Genomic DNA, 21,284 nt, shown 5'->3' with positions numbered 1-21,284 from the left:
ATCTTCCCAGTAAGAAGCATTGGTTATTAAAGTTCTTATCCCCTACGATGTTCGACTAAAAGATTACATTTTCGAGTCAGGTTATCGATGTTCATGGAGACCGCTTTATGTACAGACAGGCCAATTCGGACTGAACTTACAGTTGTTGTATTTTTGTTATTTAGCTTCACTTTTCTGCCACTTTGGGCTAATCGCGACGATGAGAATGAGTGATGACTAGATGCAATTGATGAAGGGACAAGAACGCCATTGCTCAGGCAGGGACTCGAATCCAGGAACGTGGGCTGTGATATCCAAAGTCAACCACTTAATGAATGAGCCAGTGAGCCGGCGAACTTAAAGAGTTCCGAGTGAGATCTGGGCCATTGAATTGTGGTTCTGCCGAAAATTGAAATCCGCACTACCAAAACGACAATGTGATTAAGAGTATAACGTTACCAAGAAAACGAAGAACAACATTGGTTGAAAATTTTGTCCCACATTCATGTCTCCTGAAAGAAGAAAAATACAATAATGTGGTATGAGCGAATGCTTTAGCAAAATGATTTTAAGAGACCACATTGGTTAGAAACTAGAGACAATCATCTATTGCTGCACGTGGTGCGGTCAGTATCACAACCTCTTTTCTTATGGTTTCCACAAGCGGCACATCAAATATCCGAGCAAAGCTGACTGAGTAGGATTTTCGCTTCATTCGTGTTTTGTTCACTGATAAACCAATGAGAACATGTGCACATTTTAATACAAATACTTAATTGCAATACAATTAATAATAAGTTAACACTTACTTAATTTCTCTTAATCATTCTAAATCGCAAACAATATCAAATTAGTGAAACTTCTCCTAGTGTGAGTGATTCAATCACAGAAAATACAGTTGCTATATTCTGAGAGCCAGTTCTTTAGTGAACCAAGGTAAAATTCGCTCGTTGAACTACTGCGTAATTTACACTAAAGAATGGCTTTTGACATATACTATAACCCGGAAATCTCTGGAGCAAGCGAACAAAGACAAGTTTCTACGCAAGTAGTGACTTGAGAGTGCTCGAACAACGAACACGTGAGAGGGGAAGTGAGTGCATGAAGAGTAAAATCCGGCTGCAGCTACCAGCAGTTAGCAGTAGCGCGTAGTGCTTCTTTCAGTCTACTCGCTTTCTCCCCTTCTCTACCGTTATGCGCATCCTTGCTCCACAGATTCTCGGGACGGAGTATAGTTACTGACCAATCACCAAGCGATCGAACACTTGACACGATCCACGGCTGCTCTTTGAAACCAACAGCCCTGAGCGAACGTCACACTGCATCGAAACCGAGTCACATCACAACAATCCAGTCACCTAACCATATTTGAATCGCTGTGCAACACTACCACAGGCGGGCCTCTCCGATAGTCGTAACCAAAGGGTCACGGGTTCAATTTCTGTAGGAGGCACAGTGTACAGTGCTTAGGATTCCACTTTAAACTGTAGGTCCATATCTGAACATAAAATGGGCTTGAAACGAAGAACATTCTATTGGAATTTGTACTTACAATACCATTGTCGCATTGCTCATTTTACATGTTACTTTTCCTTTGAGGCAACATTACGTTTTAATATTTTATAGTGCACAAAATGCAGACAGATTTTTTAAAATGGGATGATGGCACTTTGACAAATTTTAATGTGTTGCTTTTGCGTTCAGTATTTGTTTATAGCGGTCATTGCAAATCTGCATCACTGTTTGATGCTGGCTAAAGTTCAGAGGAGTGCAAAGAAAATTCCCAAATGAAGACATTCGTAGCACCGATCCTGAAAACACCTCATTCAAGGAGAAGCAATTGTCACGTTACAACCCCCAAGCGTGCTGTACCACAACGTTTCCGTTCGCTGGTACGAAGCTTACCGCACAAATTAAACTTTATGAGGCTGCAGCGGATACGAAAAACGCAGAGGAAATAAAAAGAGGCGGCACTGGAAGCGCCACTCGTGACACATTTCGGAGGGAAGAGATCATCGAGTCCCAGCTCAGACAAACATCAACTTTATTCAGTCGTAATGCAACGAAGTGAAGGACACAACACACGTGTAGCACCTTTTCGGAAGCAACATTTCAGCTTGTTTTTTTTTTTTTTCCTTTTTAATGTGATTATTTTATAGGGTGTATATCCGCGTTTTATCTGTGTTGAAGGACTGACACACCATTGTAAACTTAAACAACACAGGTGCTCAAACTCAAAGGATAATCGACAGAACAAGCGCAACACACGATCACCTTGAGTTAATGTGGTCGAGGACTTCCTCTACAGGGCTCTACCAAAATCAACAAACCTAAATCTACTTTTTCAATCTTTAGGTTGATTTAACGAGAAGTGCTGGTGCTAAGATACCCCCAAATCTGCAGCAAATTCTTGTGAAAGAGTGACTTTTTCACTCAGGTAAACATCACGAGGGTTCACTGTGAGATCTCTAGGTCATATCAGCATGACCAGATCTCCAGACACCTAATGCTTTTCCAATGTTTACTACGTATCGTTCACATTTGATGTAATGGTTAGAATTCATTTGCAGTTTCTGAAATTACTTGCTATTGTGTTTTTCTTCTAAGTTCCTAAATATGCAGTGTATTTTCAAAGGCAAACCCCATTGCAGTCACCAGGTAACATATATTTATTAAGGAGGCATTATGTTAGTTTTCTCCACTTATCCTTAAATATTCTTCCATACTTATTCTTCCATACTAACTTAGTGCACAACAAAACTGATCACTAACTTTCATCACATGAAGCATAGATGTCTCTGAAACTACTGGAGTTAGAATGATAAAATTTGGTCGACAGAGAGCCCCATTCTTAGTTCAATTGATTTTTCAGTTTGTCCCGATGATGTAGCAGTAACATATTCAGGATAACGTGACTTATTGGTATTACAGAAAATATGACAGCTAGAGAAATGACTCAAAAAGTGTGGCGGAGGGCGATGTAGAGTACCCAATTTGGCAGATTATACACCCATATGAATCTGGAATAGAAGCTAAGTCCATGAAGATGTTTCTACGCTGCTATGTGCTGTACCATTACATATAGTTCCAACTTTGCTGGAGAATGATAATAATTATTATGCCAAAATTAACAGAAAAGCAAACCCATTGTGTTGCAAAGTTCTGGAGAAGAGAGATTAAAAGTTATTCGTAATAATAATAGAATATCGGTTGTTGGTACCGGTAGATTTTATGTCTGTACTTTTCGACGAGAAAGAATTACAAGGCGACGGCGTTGGTCCTGTATCGATAATCTATCGGCCAATACAGGCATATCGGGGTTTCCATTTATCTATGCGATATATCAATAAGTTGCCTGTAATTTAGTGTAAAATCCAGTCACTTCGTTATTATTTTTATATTTATAAACATATTCTCTAATGTTGTAAATTTCTAGAAAAACCCATTGCAGTCATCAGGTAACCATTTCAATTCTTCACGGAACATTGCAGCAGCGGGCAAAACTTTGCTCCGCCCACTCGCTTTCTCTCCTTTTCTGTTATGCGCGGCCTTGCTCCACAGATTCCAGATACAGAGTACAGACATTTTATACCGGATCGATAGAATATCGGTTATTGGTATCGTTAAATTCTTTATCGGTACTATATTGGCGAAAAAGGAACCCGGGGTTTCTTGATTACAAGGCAGCGGCGTTGGTCGCCACAATGTCGGGAAGGTGAAGCACCCCTGAGATGGATCTCAACCCATAATTAACGAGGGCTTTACCTATGGTAATTAATAAGTAATTAAGTTCTACTCTTAGGTGCTTACTGCATTCACTGGTGCACAAAGTAAAATAAAACTAATTCATCGACAAAATTCTTAGAGAATTTAACTTACAAGTTTATGGCCAAGAGATTTGGAGGAGTGCCTCTTATTCACAAAATGGAATAGTCTTCTTAAGACTTTGGTAAGGGAAACAATGATTACTTTCTGGGACAAAGAAACACGATTTATTTTAAGCGACCAGACAGAACGAAGATTAACAGTCGAAGGATTGGACGTTTTGGGGGTACAAGTTTGATTCTTGATGAATGATACATTGGGCTTCGTTTAAATAAACAAGAATAAGAGAGACTCGAAGAATAGTGCAAGAAGATAGAAAATGAATTTCAATTAATTTGATGAGATGAACGCCTAAATCGTTTCGGATGCAAATGCATTTTTTCTAGCAGATGTGTTATATTTTTTGTTACGTAACTGCATAATGAAATGCAAGAACAGAGAATTTTATCATAGAAATGCTGCAGGAAGATATCATAGGCATTTTGACAATATATTTAATGGAATCATATTTAGACATTCATTGTTATTGGAAAGAGGAGTCATATTATATTAATTTTTGACACACACAGAAGAAGATGTGCTAAAAAAACAATCAAATGCTGAGGAAGGCAAAATTTATTGTAGAAAAAAAAATAGATTCAAACGTAATGTTTCCACCCTATAACAGGGTCTTCCTCAGACAAAGATTCACAATAATTATAGAAAATCACAGAAAATTATTGTGAATCTTTGTCTGAGGAAGGCCCTGTTACGTTTGAGTGTAAAATTTTTCTACAATAAATTTTGCTGCTGGGTGCCGAAATCTTACACCACATTTCAAATGTTTTCGTCGAATAAATAAGTTTCTTGTAACAGATGGTGTTTCTAAATAGCGCGGAAGGTATTTCTTTTACATCTACGGCTACGAAACTTACGTTTTTTCGATATTGAAGTTCCTTACGTACGTTGCGTCTTTACGGCTTTTCAGGGATTCCATATTGTACTCGTGTCACAGGCGCACGTCTAAACATTTTCTTTTTCTTCTTATGATTGGTTTGTGCAATGGGATAATTTGCGACATTTTTTGGAGGAGTATCTGGATGAGTTTATGTGGTTTGACAGGCATGGAAGACAGCGACGAGACGCGATGAGGAATATCATTCAACATATTGTTGAACGGTATCCTCAGCGTGTGTAAATACGTTATCTTGTGGAACATCGTGCACATTTCTCTTCGCAACTGCGGGCCAGAAATAAGAAGTTGCAAATTATCCCATCCTATAAGTCAATTTGCAACTTCTTATTTCTTTGATGGTACGGACAGGGGAGGGTAGTATTCTGTGGAAAAGGACAACAAAGACTTTTGACATACAACTGACTTCTCTTTCGGACTTTCAAATTAACTTCGGCCCGCAATTCAGCCTGCACTTGAGATAAAGAGGTAAGTTACCTTATGAGGTTTAATTTTAGCCCTATTTCTTTGGTACCTAAATGTGTCGGTGCGAGAAATAGTATTAGGGGCAGGTGGCTCCGGCCAGTTTCTAACATACCTTCAAAAGGGACTCTATATAGAAAGGCGGGGCCGCGGTAGCGGTAGGAGGCGGTAGGTTAATCACCCCAGGGGCGGAGCCCGGATCGGTGGGAAAATTCAACACAGCAACCACCTCGCAACTTCAAACGGCTACATCTCAACTTCAAACGGCTGTACAGTCGTAAATACTTATTTCCGCGCTCCAGAATTGTATTATTCACAATTAGCAGGACATACTCTTTATATATAAATAAATCCCCTACTGGATTAGAACCAGAGTCTCTCATATACTGTGTAATTGCTACACCAACTTCATTTTAAAAAAAGGAAAACCTGTAATCGGCAATTTCCTCTGTTCTCTTTCAAAATCTTTTAAATTCAATTTGAGTTAATTCTCTACTTTCTCCTTCAGGAGTGACAAATATTCACGTCATACCCAAGATTCGAACTCGGGCCCCCTGCTGTGCTCACCGCTCAGCCACGGAGTTCAACTAAGCAGAGCTACCGAGACATTATTCTTGGATGGGTGTGACTCATCTGACCAAACTCAAACACATTTTTAGTCAAGCGCCGTATTTCAACTTCTAACGTAAGCGCGGAATGCTTTCGTGGTTAGGTTAGGCTTGGTAGGTTGAAATCTCTTATCATAAATACACTACATTTAGCCTAACAGCGAAAGCATTTAGCCTGACACCAGAATACGAAAGAAGACGCTTGACCAAGAAGGTGGTTGAATTCGGTGTGATGATTCGCCTGAGTATTTGCTCTCGCCGTTTTATCTGTGTGTGGATTTTCTCAACCAGTGATACATCTCTTGCCAGGTACGTATCTAGAAATATATATTTCGGGGGGGGGGGGGGTCCGAACCAAGTGTGCCAGAAATAGTAATAATAATAATAATAATAAGAAGAAGATGGATAAGAATAATAAGGTTTAAATTAAAACAATGAAATTACAATTAAAATAAATATTAATTAAAATATGTAAAAGGATAGTATAAAAATATAAATATAACAGCATATATTTATTATTTAATTTGCGTGTACTTAAGATCGATAAATTTATAATAAGAGGATGGAAATTAATGTCAAATAGATAAAGAATTGAATATTTATTGAATAATTAAAAATGGATGTTCCTGATTTACATTTTATGCATATTTTCATAAGTAGTGGTTTGCATAAATCTCCTTTGGTACTGTTCGTCAAAGCAGTATGATCCCAATATAATAATCCTTGTCTTCCAAGTTCATACGAAATAAATAACCATGGGTTATAGTACAACAAATGCTAAAAAGTACATTTTCATTATTTGATTTTAGTATTTCGTAAATCTTTCTGGGGGGGAGTCCGGACCCCCTGAACTCCCCCTAAATACGTCCTTGTCTCTTGCGTGTGCTAAAAATAATGTGATATTCAGCTCTGTACTGGGAGATAGTCGACACCTTCGAACTCTTCAAAGGCAAAAGATTCCATTGCAGTATGACCGGTTGAGATACATCCACAGAGACAAAACAGTGGAAGTGAGAAACCGGGCGGAGCCAGGGCTGGCTTGGCAGCTCAGTTGAGTCTACCTCAGTGGTGCAATAGTCTGCACAGAAGGATACAACGCCAGGGCTCCTGTTTAAGACACGGATGACTGTTTGTCTGTCCTGATAAGAATTGTGTAGAAAGGGGCATACTTGTTAAGATATGAAAAAAAAAATAATATCCAAAAATGTTTTTTATATTGAAAACGTAGGTAGAGAAATGGCACTGTAAGCCAGCGACTCGGTTTTTGATTGCTTGAATTTGGTTATTTTTCGTCCCTTTTTCAGGGTTTGATTAATCGTGACGATGAGGATGAGTGATGATATGATTAAATTGATGAAGGAACATTCATAAAGAACACCCATGCCCAGTATAGTTATTAACAAAACAGAATAACTATGAACTTCAATGTACTTACACTAACTGTATGAAGTATGAAATTAAAAAAAAATAATAAAAGAATAGTCGCGTAGGACATTCACTCATCTGGTGAATCGAACAGAAATATTTCCTGAGGGTATATAATAATAATAATAATAATAAAACTTTAAAAATGGTTGAATTTTTTTATAAATTTAATTATTTTTAAGAATAATCATAAGCATGATCATGATGATGATGATGATGATGTTAATAATAATTATTATTATTATTATAACTACTACTATTCAAGTTTTATCAATAGGATGAAGCCCCACATACAAAAATACCTGTCGACGCTTGGCGTCGACAAAGAGTAACGTTCTTATTTATAGCATTCCATCAAACATCAACACTTCTTTTCAAGTTTCCTTGCTACATGCTCGTCACGTCGCAAAGAAATCTATAACAATATTCCGGACGAGCACACAATTCCCCCTGCATACATCTCTTCACCTAGCAATTTAGGAAATTGTCATCGTTCGCGCGGGGCGGGGAGCGAGGAGCAGACTGAATGAAAAGAAAAGCGGTACTCCGAAGAAGAAACATGATCTGAGGAACTAGAAGAGATGGAGCGAGGAAAACCTAGGGTGCGAGGCAGATGGGACAGAAGAGCGGAGGAAGGAAGTTGTAGTGGATACGAGGCCAATCCTGTCCCAAGTTACCGCCATCCTGCTCCGAATAGAAATGGATTTTATCTTCCAACCGCCGGAATGTTCTCACAAGATGAGCAACAGAATTTGAAACGTGGTCGGAATCTGTTTCGCTGCCTCGAGCTCCGTCTTGGAAGGGGGGGGGAAATAACAATTTTTATTTACATAACTTGAACCTACCAATCATTCGGTCCGGGAGAAAAATCAACCCCCTAATGAGCGACGTATGCGGCCCTGCCAAAAAAAAAAAACGGATATTGATGCTGAAGGAAATCAAAGAAGGGTGGGGGGAAGATGAAAGCAGAATGAAGGATGAGGAGGGAAAGTGAAAAGGAAAATGTTACCTTCTTCGTGGTATTCGGTTCCTCTGTCGGCATCGTAGAAGAGAAACACTTTGCTTCCGAAACCACTTTCGCGAGATCTTTCTTGAGACGGTCGTATTTCGAAAACAACCCTAAGCAGTTTTCCGAGAGGCAATACTTTTCATACCTTTAACGATTCAAGCAAATACGTTCTGGAAATGCACTCTTTGATTTCATTCCTACTATACTCTGTCTCAGGAATCTCTGGAGCAAGCGAACGAATACACGCCCTCTGCGCAAGTAGCGACTCGAGAGGGCTACGACGCCAGGGGCCCCAAGTTCGAATCCAGGGCTGAGCGTGGGAGTTATTTGTGATTGTCTCTTCATCATATAATCACTCATCCACATCTTCGCAATAAAATAAACCAAATCTATCGAGAGGGTTCGACCAATAAACGCATGAGAGGGGAGGCCCCAGGTACCAGTCGTTTGCAGAGGCGCGCACTGCCTTGCTCTGCCCACTCGCTTTCCCCCCTTCTGTACCGTTATGAGTGGCCTTGCTTCACAGATTGTCAAGACAGAGTGTAGTGACTCGAGAGAGTTCGACCAATGATCGCGTGAGAGGGGAGGTGAGTGCATGGAGGGGGCAACGCGACTGCAGCCACCAGCCGTTTGCAGCAGTGCACACTACACCCATTCGCTTCTCCCCCTTCTCTACCGTTATGAGTAGCCTTGCTCCACAGACTTCCGAGACAGAATATACTCGGCAATGGTTGTAGTGGAAATATCGGAGATAAGGAACTTCCAAAGTTGTAAACTTTCTCTTATCTAGTTTTGGTCTACTCGTTGAATGTTAGAATTCCATGGCACCTTAACTCGTTTCATACAGAAGTCGAAACCATCTACGAGCACGGGTGGTTCAGCCTGTAAGGCGTGCGACTACCACGACAAGGAAGACTACAATTCAATTCTCAGGGTGGGCCATCTCGGGCAGGAATCTTTCTACTTGTGCCCATAGTTTTCAGGAGCTCCAGGGCTCGCTCAGCCTCTTATCAATGAGTATCTGGCGGCAATCCTGGAAGCCAAAGACGTGCGGTGCATGCATCATCACCAGGGCTAGGATTTTTAGTACCTAAAGATCACCAAAATATGCAAAATAAAATATGCTCTTATGACCTAAAATTTTACAAAATTTGCACTATAATTTGAAAAATATGCTCTTATAACTGGAATGTTTGGAACATCAATATCTAAATGCTGGGATATTTTCACAATTTTTAGTTCACTTTATGGGCCCTGAGTTGCAATACACAATTAATACTTTCTGTAAATTTTCAAATAAAAATGAAAAAGATTTTGCTACAGTACAAAAAAACAAAAAAAAAACCTCTAGAGTAAAAATGGGAGTAAGAACGAATCCACTTCGAAAGTGACTGTGTATTTCTTGAAAATGCAAGAATATGCTGAATATGACCGAAAAGCTATCAAAATATGCCTTATCACGTAGAAATGGCCAAATATGCCAAAATATGCCCTTAAAAGCACCTTAATTTCATTAGTTTCTTCATAATATGAATTATGAATTTCTACCTGTTTAGGGAACACATCACCCTTACCCAAAAATAAGTCATGAAAATCCTAGCCCTTATCATCACTATGACCAAGTTCGACATTATTGTCCCCGACCTTCATTGAACGGTGTTCCCTTCCATCAGATGGCTTTTATGGTATTGAAAGACACTAACAATATATTTGGTATTGTGCAATCGAGAGAAAGCTATGTGAAAAGAGGTACAGTGACCGGCAATAAAATAAGACACCTGTATCGTAAAATACCTACTCCATTGCAATGTGTTATGTGGGCTGTCTAACTCTACGGCAATAGCTGAACTCCCGTTGCAAATTTGCAATTGAAGTTTGCTCATCGCTGTGGAGTTAGGCAACACACATAACACATTGCAGGAAAGTAGGTATTTAAGTATTCAAGTGTCCCATTCTTGCTGGTGACTGTACATCCACAATATGAAATTTAATTCGGTTGAATAAAACGTATGCAAGCAATTCAATTTCGATTTATAGCAGTACTCTGAACCTTGAAGGTCCTCCTTGATAGCGTAGTGGTCAACGCTGCTGCCTTGTAATCAATGGATCTCGCCTCTTGTCTAAAGCGTGTCAAAACTTCACACAATCTGCTCAGTGTGAGAGTGGAAACTTGAGATAGGCGATCGAATCCAAAACTATCCTAAACCAGTGAGATTTGAATCCACGATTCGATAACCGAATCTCAAACCTTTGGACTCGAAACGAGAATTCATTACCAGAAATAACAGAATTCCATACCATTTTTTTCCAAGATTCGGGTTGGCCCATTCTATTTCCTCCTGATAATTGGTAGTTGACTACTTTACTTCGTGAATTTCAACCTTCGTGAGTACTGTGAAATAACAATACCCTACAGCACACAATTTGACAAGATTGATTGATTTGTTTTATTTTACTTTGCTTTTCTTCCACCTTTGGCTAATCGCGAAGATGAGGATGAATTGTGATAACATGCAACGGATGAAGGGACACTTACAAACACATATAGACAGCACACAACACAAGCCCCACGGAAGATTAAACTGGATGTGAGTCCAGACTAGGGATGGCCAGATCCGGATAAAATTTTATCAGGATATCTGATTATCTTTTATGAGGATTTCAAATATCCAGATATTGGATATTCCGATTTCCGAATTATCCGGATATTCGTATTATCTGGATATCCGAATGTGTGCAGTTTTATAATTTATCCGTATTACGGGCTCGCATTTCACGTACGGAGTTTCTACAAATCCTTCATCAAATCTGTACTATCCGGTAACCGTAATTATCCGGATATCCGTTATCCAGATTTTGTGGTCATCCCTAGTCCAGACACCACAGCCTCGTTAGTCTACAAAATGCAGTCCAGCGTGTACTACGTGCAGATGTCTTCAGATGTCTACTCTTTTGACAAGATTCGAATCCAGATCAGCTGATGAACACTTTACTCAAAATATCTATCTTTGAAACTTGATAATTCTTCATGTGTATAATTTCTTTTTATATTTAGTAAAATACTTCTATTTTATGTGACTAACAGCACATGTAATTAATGAACAACGAAGTAACAATGGTTAGAGTTACGCAAGTGCATGTAGGGAAGACTTGACAATGTGCAGTCATGCAACTTGATTGCCTGAAGCAAGGGTAGCATGATAATTAAAGAAATATTTTCTGTAATAATCTCTCACAAAGGGTGAACGCAGAAGATCATTAATTTTCAGGACACGATTTCAAAACGAGGAAACAACAAGACAATGGTAATTAATTTCTAGTTGCATTTTTATATGCGGCACAGGTGTTGCTGCCGAAGATTTGCTCGCAGAACTCTACACTGGCAGATTGCGACGTCATTAGAGAGACGGTTGCAGACTGCCATCTGCGCTGTTAGACGCAGAAACAGGTGCCACTCTTCGATTCATTTAGCCACGATGCCAGACAAGTTTACACTCAACTGATTTCGGTGGAGACATTTACAGCCGAGTTTGCGACTCCTTCGGCATCCAAAAGAGGAAATTGGTGAAAAACTCCAGGTGAACAAAGTCTCAGGAAATGTAAATTGTGTTTGGAGTCGGAGCAATTTCTCGCTTTATGGCCCTATTCGAGTGCGTTCAAGTTACACTTTGTCTCCAACCATGTCTGAAGTTTTCCATAGTCAGACTCGAATGAGTTCAGAAATTTCACCTTGGAAAGTCCACACTAATTATATCCGGGAAGACTAATTACACTCTTACACATCTGACGATAGAAAATGCAATACATTAGAATATAACTAGTATAATTGTTGGATGCTCAAGCTTAGAATGATAAAATGGTAACACTCAACACCAAAATACGATACAGGCATGAAAATCAACTTACAACTGGTAGCCCAGTGCATTTAGAAGAGTTACTCTACATAAAACGATTCAACTTCGTCAAAAACATCCAATGGTCTACAATATAAAGCAAAATAGAAAAAAAAGTAATACTATTTCCATTCATGAACCAGACAGAATATGCAGAAAATTTGAATAAGCACTTACCATTGGTACGTGAAATCAAGATTTTGACCACAAGTATTTCGAAGTAGTGGCAATAGTTTTATCAAGAACACACGTTCACACAGAACTACACCAATTTTGTACTCGAGCACCATTCAAGGTTTGTGCACTGCACAACTGGCAAGTGAATATATTGGTTCATAGCCACAATGACAAAGTTATATCCAGTGCAGTAGTCCCAAAATTTTCACAGGGTATACGTTCAGTGCGGATATTGTTTCCATCAACTTAAGATTATATTTCCATTAAATATATGCATGAAATCATTTAACTTCCACAAAGAAATGTCATCGATGGTCGAATACTGATGACGATGATGATAGATCCATAATTTAAATAAAAGTGGCATATACAATAAAGAAGGCATTTAAAAAAATAAAACGCGTATTTTAATGATACCATTTAAATATAATGATTACAGTACAACATGTTGTTGATATTGCTTTTGTGAATTATCAGTTAATAACTTTAATAATACTCTTAATAACAGTGAAAATAAAAATGTGGAAAACATACTATGATTCTGATAACAAAAGGCAGATCTGCACAAAGAGACCAAGCAAGCTACAAAAGTTCTGCTAATACTAACTGTACACATTGTGTGCATTTCTACAAAATTTTTATAATAGTCCAATGATGGCTTCCCAATATTATGTTCCCGATCACGTAAAATCAGAATAATTTGACCACAATAAGCTCATTGAAGTATTGGTTAAGTTACATGCGTAAATATAAACGAACGTACTATCCACGTCTAAAATATTGAGCCTAAAGTACGTAGAAAACATACGCATTGTAACAGAAGTTATACACTTACGAGTAAGGTTAAGCAGAGGGTATGCGGCGCATACACCGAACACCATCGACTACAGCCAAGTCTCCGAAACGTCGGAATCAAGAAAAGGAAACGATTAAAAGTTCAATTCTCATTAAGCATAAATCAACAACAACTACTTACCCACAAAGAGCAAGAACATACAGTTCACTGATTGCAAGTTTGTGAACATGAACAAGAAGTTCTCCTCGAGAACACATTTTAAATTAAAGATAAAATCAAGAAAGGATTATTAGGTACTTACCACAGATAGGCAGTTTGCCTGCCCAAATTCCTGAATCCAAGCATACTCTCTCGTGCTCTCCGAACAGTACAAAGCCAGGGCGGCAAGAGTAAACAACTGTGTCGCCAGGTCTGGATTGTGGGGCGGCTGTTTTACTTGATCCATTATTTGGTCTGCCTGGAAAGCCACACTCTCGGCATTCTGTAAGTAAGAATATCTTATTAGTTACACATATATTTGTCCAAGCATGCATAAAGCATTGAAAATCATAGTAATTTGTAATGCAATTCTTGATAAGTGACATCAGTAACCTCATCAATGTGCTGCGGGAGTACACCACCAACAGTGCGCATAGTTCTTACGGGAAGAAAATCTATAAAATATGAATTAAATTCGAAGAATTGTGTGTGAAGATACAAAATGAAGGTACGGTCACTGGCAATAAAGATGGGACACTTATATCCTGAAATACTCTCTTCCCTGCAAGGTGTTAAGTGTGTGTTAAATAATTTTACGGCTTCAAGTGGATTGTAATGGCAAATATTTAGCGGTAGATTCTGCCACCCTCGTACAGTTAGGCAACACTCCTAACGCCTTCAAGAGAAAAGAGTATTTCATGATCTTGGTGTCCCATTATTATTGCCGGTGACTGTACGAACATGCGTACAAGTCTAACGAATAACCCGTACATTTCAAACTCAACTTTTTTGCCCTGAACCTTCAACCTGGTCGATATTTCTTTAAATTTATTCTGGAAGCCAAATTATTTTATGATCTCACAGAATTAGTGCTTTTATTGACCATCATAAATTCAAAACACAACGTATTACTCGCATCTAGAGAGAGATTTAATTGACTATGCATACATAATGACCCCAGTGACATCAGAGTGCGTACTGTAGCCAATCATAAAATTAGTTAACCTTACACCTATCAAAATACTATATCATATTTAACAGAAATTGAAATATTTAATAGCGGGGCCTCCCCGATGGCGCAGTGGTAGCGTCGTAGCCTTGTAATCAAGGGGTCACGGGTTCGATACCCGGTGGAGGCACAAGTGGTTCGGATCCCACTTTAAACTGTAGGTCCAGTCCCGATTAGCCTTACTGTGCATAAAGTGGACTTAAAACACTAAATCAATCAATCCAATATTTAATAAAATCCAAGCGACATGTTTCCCTTGAGATTGCCACAGTTTAATGTGTGCATGTGATTTAACTTAATCAATATTGTACATCATTTAAAAAAGAGAACAAAAAATATGTATAATATCAAATATCTGATTACTTTGAGAAGAAATCATATTGAATTTCACCATTTCTGTGCTTATTATTTTGGTTACTTTAAGTCGCATATACATCCGCTGCTAAGTTTAACGCGACGATGGAAATTAATAAATGATGAGAAGGGTTGGAGAGACAGAGAAGTTAATCTTGTCGTAGATTTGTATCTATGACCCTTTACATCGCAGGGAGGGATATGTGAGGCTATTCTATACCACTGTAAGTAACAATTAAATAAATATTTAATGCGTTTTTTTACGTAAAAATGCAAGAGCTACATTTATCTTCTCCATAGTTTTCATATGAAATATATAATTGAAACCAATCAGACAGGTGGGGGTAGATTATTTTATATATATATATACATACATACACACACACACACACACCCGCGCACGCACATGCAAAACTCTACATTGTCGGGACGCGTTGGTTAGCAATTTAACAATTAAATATGTATAATGCATAGTTTAATATGGGAGTAGAAACAAAGTTGCAAATTAGCCAACTGTCAGAAAATTTAAGCTATTTACCTGAAATTTTCATAGCTGAAACACCCCAAAAATCTAGTCCTTGTTTTACCATTCATGACTTCAGTTTTCCATAATGTTGTACTGAAGATAATGAGAATCATGTAACAAGTAGAACACTTTTTGTTCGAGCAATGATAGTAGTGACACACACACACACAAACCACACTAAAATTATAAACTTGAGCCGCAACGGCACATGCAGAAACTCGGTTTCGATCCCTGTGTAGGTGATACACGGGAGGATTTTTTTTGTATTTCAATTTTTGTTTTTTAGTGTTGCTTTTCTTCCACTGCTGGCTAATCGCGACGATGAGGATGAGTGATAAGCTGAAACTGACGAAGAGACACTCACAAAGAACACTTATGACTAGGGCGGGAAACCTCGGTGACGAGATCGATTCACACAGTCGATCACTGAGTCGACCAGGATTTTTCGTCAATACCCCTGCATGAACCGCTCTCTTATTGATGGGAACCTGGGGACGACACTTGGCGTAAAGGCAGCCGGAACGTAGTGTTGATCACATCATATTCAGTGTTATTTTTTTTTTCATCTTAAACCATATTTCCATATCCCCTATGTGCCTTCATGGTACTCTTAATGCTTTCTGTACAGTTACGGACAATTCTGGGTTGTAACCATCCCATTGAGTTGCCATGGGATTGTTACGATCCACAAGTGCCCATGTCTGTATTTGGTGAGACGTTAGGCAGTAGACAAGGACGTATTTAGGGTGTGGGGAGGTCCAGGGTGTCCGAAGCCCCCCCCCCCGAATGATTTACCAAGTACTAAAATGAAATAATGAAAAATACTTCTTTAGCATTTGTTGTGTAATCGATGGTTATTTATTTATGTCGAACTTATTGGAATCCAAGGATTATATTGGGACAATATGGCCTTGTAGGACAATGTCAAAGAAGACTGAAGACTACTAATGATAAAATATTAATCAAGAACTTTACTTTCGTCAACTGGATCTAACAGTCCTTTTTGTTATTCAATAAATATTCAATTCTTTATCTATTTGACATTAATTTCTTTGCCAGGGTAGTTGATTTTAGACAAATTTTGGCGATCTTAACTTCATGTAAGCTAGATAATGAATATGTGCTATTATATTTCTATACTTATACCGCCTTTTTACCTATTCATGTAATAACAAAAAAAATATTAATTTACATATTTTAATTATTTTAATTTAATTTAGAATAATTATAATATAATTGTTATAATTTAAGTTATATTATTATTATTTCTGACACACTTGCTTCGGACCCTCCCCGCGAAATACATATCTAGATACGTGTCTGGCAGCAGAAGAGACTCCTGCTCTGCCTTGCCTAGTCCAATAAACAAACGTACACTATGCTGTATTTTGATGCCCGACATAAAAACTCTTTGTAATCTAATTAGGCAGGGCTTTGTTAGCAAGGAAATATTGTTTCCCAACAGATGTAATATAATGATTCCACGAGCCGAGTTTGTTTGGTTTCCCAACAACATGTCGACTTCACTTGTACCTCGTGGCGGCACTTGCAAAACGAATAATTACCGGCCCCTTATTATATTTGCTTTTTTATCTCCGATCCGCCTAAACAAGTAAAGTACTGTGCAATTCCAATCCCAAGCCGAAAACACGTAACTCACGATATCAGCAGATCCCAATAATCCAACACCAGCAATTGATGTCCTGAACCGAGACCCAATAGCAATTAGTCACTGGTGTACGGGTAATGGTCTTTGATTAACCCTAATAAGTCCTGTTTTGCGATAATTGGCCCAGATATTGCTATAAATAATGAAGTTCAATCAGACACGGTACATATTCTTAATGGTGCGGAAGTTTCGTCCTAGTCTATGTGTGCAAAAAATTTGTAGCTGTTTTTGATCTACAGTTTGAGTGACGTAGCCGCAATGCGTCACCGAGTTAAAAACTGTGTTCCACGCTTACATTTTCCCCTAGAAAATTGTTTTTACTGCACCTCCTAGCTCTTTCATTCTAGAGGTTGATGCCATGTGCATGCAAAATGCAACGGAATGACCACTACAAGACATACACTGCAAATTGAGAGATGGACATCCATGGCATACCTGTAAACCCACAAAATTAACCATACTTCATCCATGTAATATTTTCAACAAATAGTCTAAAGAACAGCATGATTGAGCCTATTCGTTATTGTTTTTATGAATATAAAGTTATAATTCATATCCGCAGATTGTTAAAATAATAAAAAATCAAATATGTAGCTACCATTAGCTCAAGGCAAAGCTCATCACAACCACGGCCTGTTATATGTGTTAATGAAGTTCAGATAATAAATAAAAAAGTCAATAGAAATAAATGGCAAAAAACTTCCTAGAGTAAAAATAGTGACAAAGGATAAAGAAATTGAACAGGTAAGAGACTTTGTATCTTAGAAAGCTATATTTCACAGTTCGAACATCAAAAAGATGTTGAGAAAAAAATAATAAAATATAATAGATTAAATGGAATTTTGAAAATAAATTTTGGAAAACAAATGAGAAAAGAAATTCAAATTTAATAAAAATAAAATAATGCTTCTCTATATGGTAGAGAATGTTGGATTCTTCGTCAACGTGCTAAAACTAGAGCAAGTATTTAAGTGGAGTGACCTTACGAGACAAAATTATAAGTGAAGAAATCCGAAATAAATGGAATATCGAAGCAATGGTGGAAGATATTTAAAAAAATATCAGTTAAAATTTAATCAACATGTTCTGAGGATGCCAAATAGCAGTTTGCCTCGATTTTAAAAAAATTACAGACCAAAACAAAAAAAAATTAGGAAGACTATGTCGCCGATGGAATGATCAGTTTTTGTAGTCGCGGAACGGGCTTTGGTTACCCAGATCTGCAAGAGGAGGAAGAAGAAGAAGCAGCAGTTGTAGTTAAGAAATCACACAGATTCTTCGCGAGTAACGATTCGGGTTCGAGTCCTGGCATGAGTATGGAGCAAGTGAATATCCCTTCATCAGTTTCATCTAATCATCATTCATTCTCGCGATGAGCTAAATGCAACAGAGGAGGAAGGCAAAGCAAGAAAAATACGAACACGATTTTTCATGAAATATTTTGTATCTTACATCGTACCAGTATAATATTGATTATTATCAATTCAAGTAAATTTTATATCGGTACTTTATCGACATTGGTAAAATTTCCCAATCAGTCCATCTGGAATAAGTGCCGTGGTCGAGCGAACAAGCCTAAAATCATGGACTGAACAGTGGACCATGCTCCCTTATGGCCCGAGCTGAACGGAAGAAGGGAGAGCTGGCCGGGGACTCTTGGTCCAAGGTTTTATTCCTTGTGGTCGCTCTATAGTACCACTCGCATTCCATTATATTTCATAACCTTTTTTTTTAAAAAAAAGGTAAAGTGTTCCCCTGTGCTTAGCACCACGCCATGAAGGCGTATAGGGGGTGTGGGGGTAACGCCCAACACTTTCTTAATCCGGTCGTGAGTGGGGGTGATGTGATCAGCATCACGCCCCTGACCGCCTTTACCCCCCAGGGTTTCCCCCAGGAACCATGTTATTCGACGCTGGGTGGGCGCCGGGGCCGCTTCCATCGTTAGAAAAGTTCCCGTATTTGAACCGGCCGGGGATCGAACCCGGGACCTTTAGCATGGTAGTCAGACGCGTTACCGACTGAGCCACCGCGGCCTACAATGATGAATTGAAATGTGGGAGATTTCAACGGAACTCGCTGTATACTCTTTTTATGTATCTATTAAGTACATTTATATTGTAAAACCTATTATATTGTAAAATCAGGACACAGGGGCAACTTCACCACCATATATTGTATAATAAATTACTGTAAATCAAAATGAAATAAAACAAATAAAGATCGCAAGATAAACGGGGAACCACAATTCAGAGGGTACAGATGTAAAGGCACCAGGGCGATAACCGCATACCTCTGAATGTATGCGGGTGGATGTTGGGCATCTTTCGGGAGTATCACCATTCATCCTCATCTTCGCGATTATCCAAAAATGGCAGGAAAACGAAGTAAAATAAAAACAAGTAATCAATCAAATTTTAAAATCGTCGTCGCGGTTGGCCAAAAGTGGCAGAAAGCAACGTGAAACAAACACGAAATAAATCAGCTAACCAAATTCTTGGCTCACAGACAGGCAGAAGAACATCTCGATGGAATTTGAAAAGCGTTAAACTCGCGCATAACGATCCGTGTGGACGCGGAAACGAGAATTTGTCCCGGTTTAGAAGCAACCGGAAGTTGGCCCTGGTGTTTCCGGAAGCAAACAGAGAGCGATTTTTATCTGTAAACTAACGTTTCCACAAAAGAGCACGCGGGCGACAGAGGCAAGCGGTTCACTTCGCGAGCGAGGCCACGCATCCCGGTCAGCTACAAGGTTTGGCGAGCAGTTTTTCACACTGTCAGAAGAGATAGCGCCGTGGTAACAGTGATAGAAACGTACTTCACTCTGCTTTAGGACACGTATTTTTTCAACAGCCAACCCCCCCGCCCTTCGTGACCTCACATTGCTTTGTATCGCCCTTATCCCAATTTCTTACCGAGCTTTAATAAAACAAACTTGTTTTACTTCCACGCATAATGTTTTGCATAATTTCAATTTTAAAGCTTGTTATATTTATGCCAAGGCAGAAACTCGTTTGTGTATCTTTAACGTCGGTTTACACTCTTTATTTTAGCCAATTGCGACGAAAATTAATGGTGAATAAATAAAAATGGATAGAAATTAGTACACAATGAAACACCCATGCCTCGTAGATGCGACTCGAAGCCAGAACCTTCGTCAACCAGATATGTGAAGGTAAGGCACAGTTCCCCGTGCATATAGCACCGTGCCGTGGGATGATGTGAGAGTAGGGCGCCACACATTCTCGATCTTGGCCATTTTAGAGGTGATGTGACCAGCAGCACGCTTCGGCCGACTTTACCCCCCTCCCCCAGAGTTTCCCCAAGGTACCCATTGATTTGAGGCTGGGCGATCCCCAGGGCTTCTTTATGCAGGGACAAGGCCGGAAAAATTCCGACCTTAGTTCACCTACCCCGGCCAGTCAGACGCCCCACCGACTATACCACAGCGACTATTTTCAACCATATACACGTATATTGTATTTCAATTTCTGTTATTTAACGTCGGTTTTCTTCCACTTTTGGGGCAATCGCGACGTTGAGGGTGACTGATGATTAGATAAAACTGATGAAGGAACACTCGTAAAGAACACCCATGCCCTGGCCGGAAGTCGAACCCGGGAATTTCGGTAACTGAGGTCTGGAAGTTTTTGAAACATTGCCTGTTATTTATACACAAGATAGGCGGCTCCACTACCAACAGTCAGAGTTCCAAGGGCAGAACCCTGCTCAAGCATTGTCCCATCTCACATGTCACCAGTTCATCCCTCATCGTCAAGATGAAACCAGAAAGGTTGAAAAACTGGAAAAAAGACAAACACATCTTGACTCGTGTGTGTGTGTGTTTGTGTGTATTTATGAACTCTCACTCTAGTTACACAGATTTCACTTTCAAATGTTGTCTCACTACCATTACAGTCTGTCCCACGAGTCTGTGGAGCAATGCCGAGATAACGGTATAGAAAAAGAATGAGTGGAGCTGTAGTCGCGCTTCCCCTCCACGCAATCCCTTTCCTTCTCACGCGTTCATTGGTCGAGCCCTCTGAAGTCAGAACTTGCGCAGAGGGCTTGTTTTCGATCCCTTGATGCACAGACTCCTGGGACAGATTATAGATATGATATCCATACTTAAGTAAGCTCAGCTTGTGATATTTCTGGAGGGGGAGAAGAGTGCGCGATATTTTTAAACCACAGCAACACCTATTCTTTTCTCCCTCTTAAAGAAAAGGATTGGCTATCACTGTGAGACAATTGAAATGAATTTTAAAGAAGTCTGGTAGAAAGTTTACAGTGATGCAAAATATTGCAGGACGTCGAACCTACAAACAGAATTTGATAAGAAAATATTGTTTCTGAAGACCAGACCTTTCAAATTTGTATATTTTATCATTTGGAATTTGTTGGA

At 39.1% G+C, this 21,284-nt stretch overlaps 1 protein-coding gene across 1 annotated transcript in view; it reads right to left on the bottom strand.

The window, feature by feature from the left end:
* The window catches only part of LOC145983792 (uncharacterized), a 595,938-nt gene that overhangs the window by 164,305 nt on the left and 410,349 nt on the right, over positions 1 to 21,284 (bottom strand). The window contains exon 3 of the mRNA XM_083116839.1: positions 13,428 to 13,607. Within this exon, the coding sequence (XP_082972965.1) occupies positions 13,428 to 13,607 (180 nt within the window). The remainder of the gene's footprint in view (positions 1 to 13,427; positions 13,608 to 21,284) is intronic.

This window comes from Lepisma saccharinum, chromosome 2 (assembly GCF_977018435.1).
Source record: "Lepisma saccharinum chromosome 2, izLepSacc3.1, whole genome shotgun sequence".
Taxonomy (NCBI): Eukaryota; Metazoa; Arthropoda; class Insecta; order Zygentoma; family Lepismatidae; genus Lepisma; species Lepisma saccharinum.
This window is presented reverse-complemented; position numbering and strand designations above follow the sequence as displayed.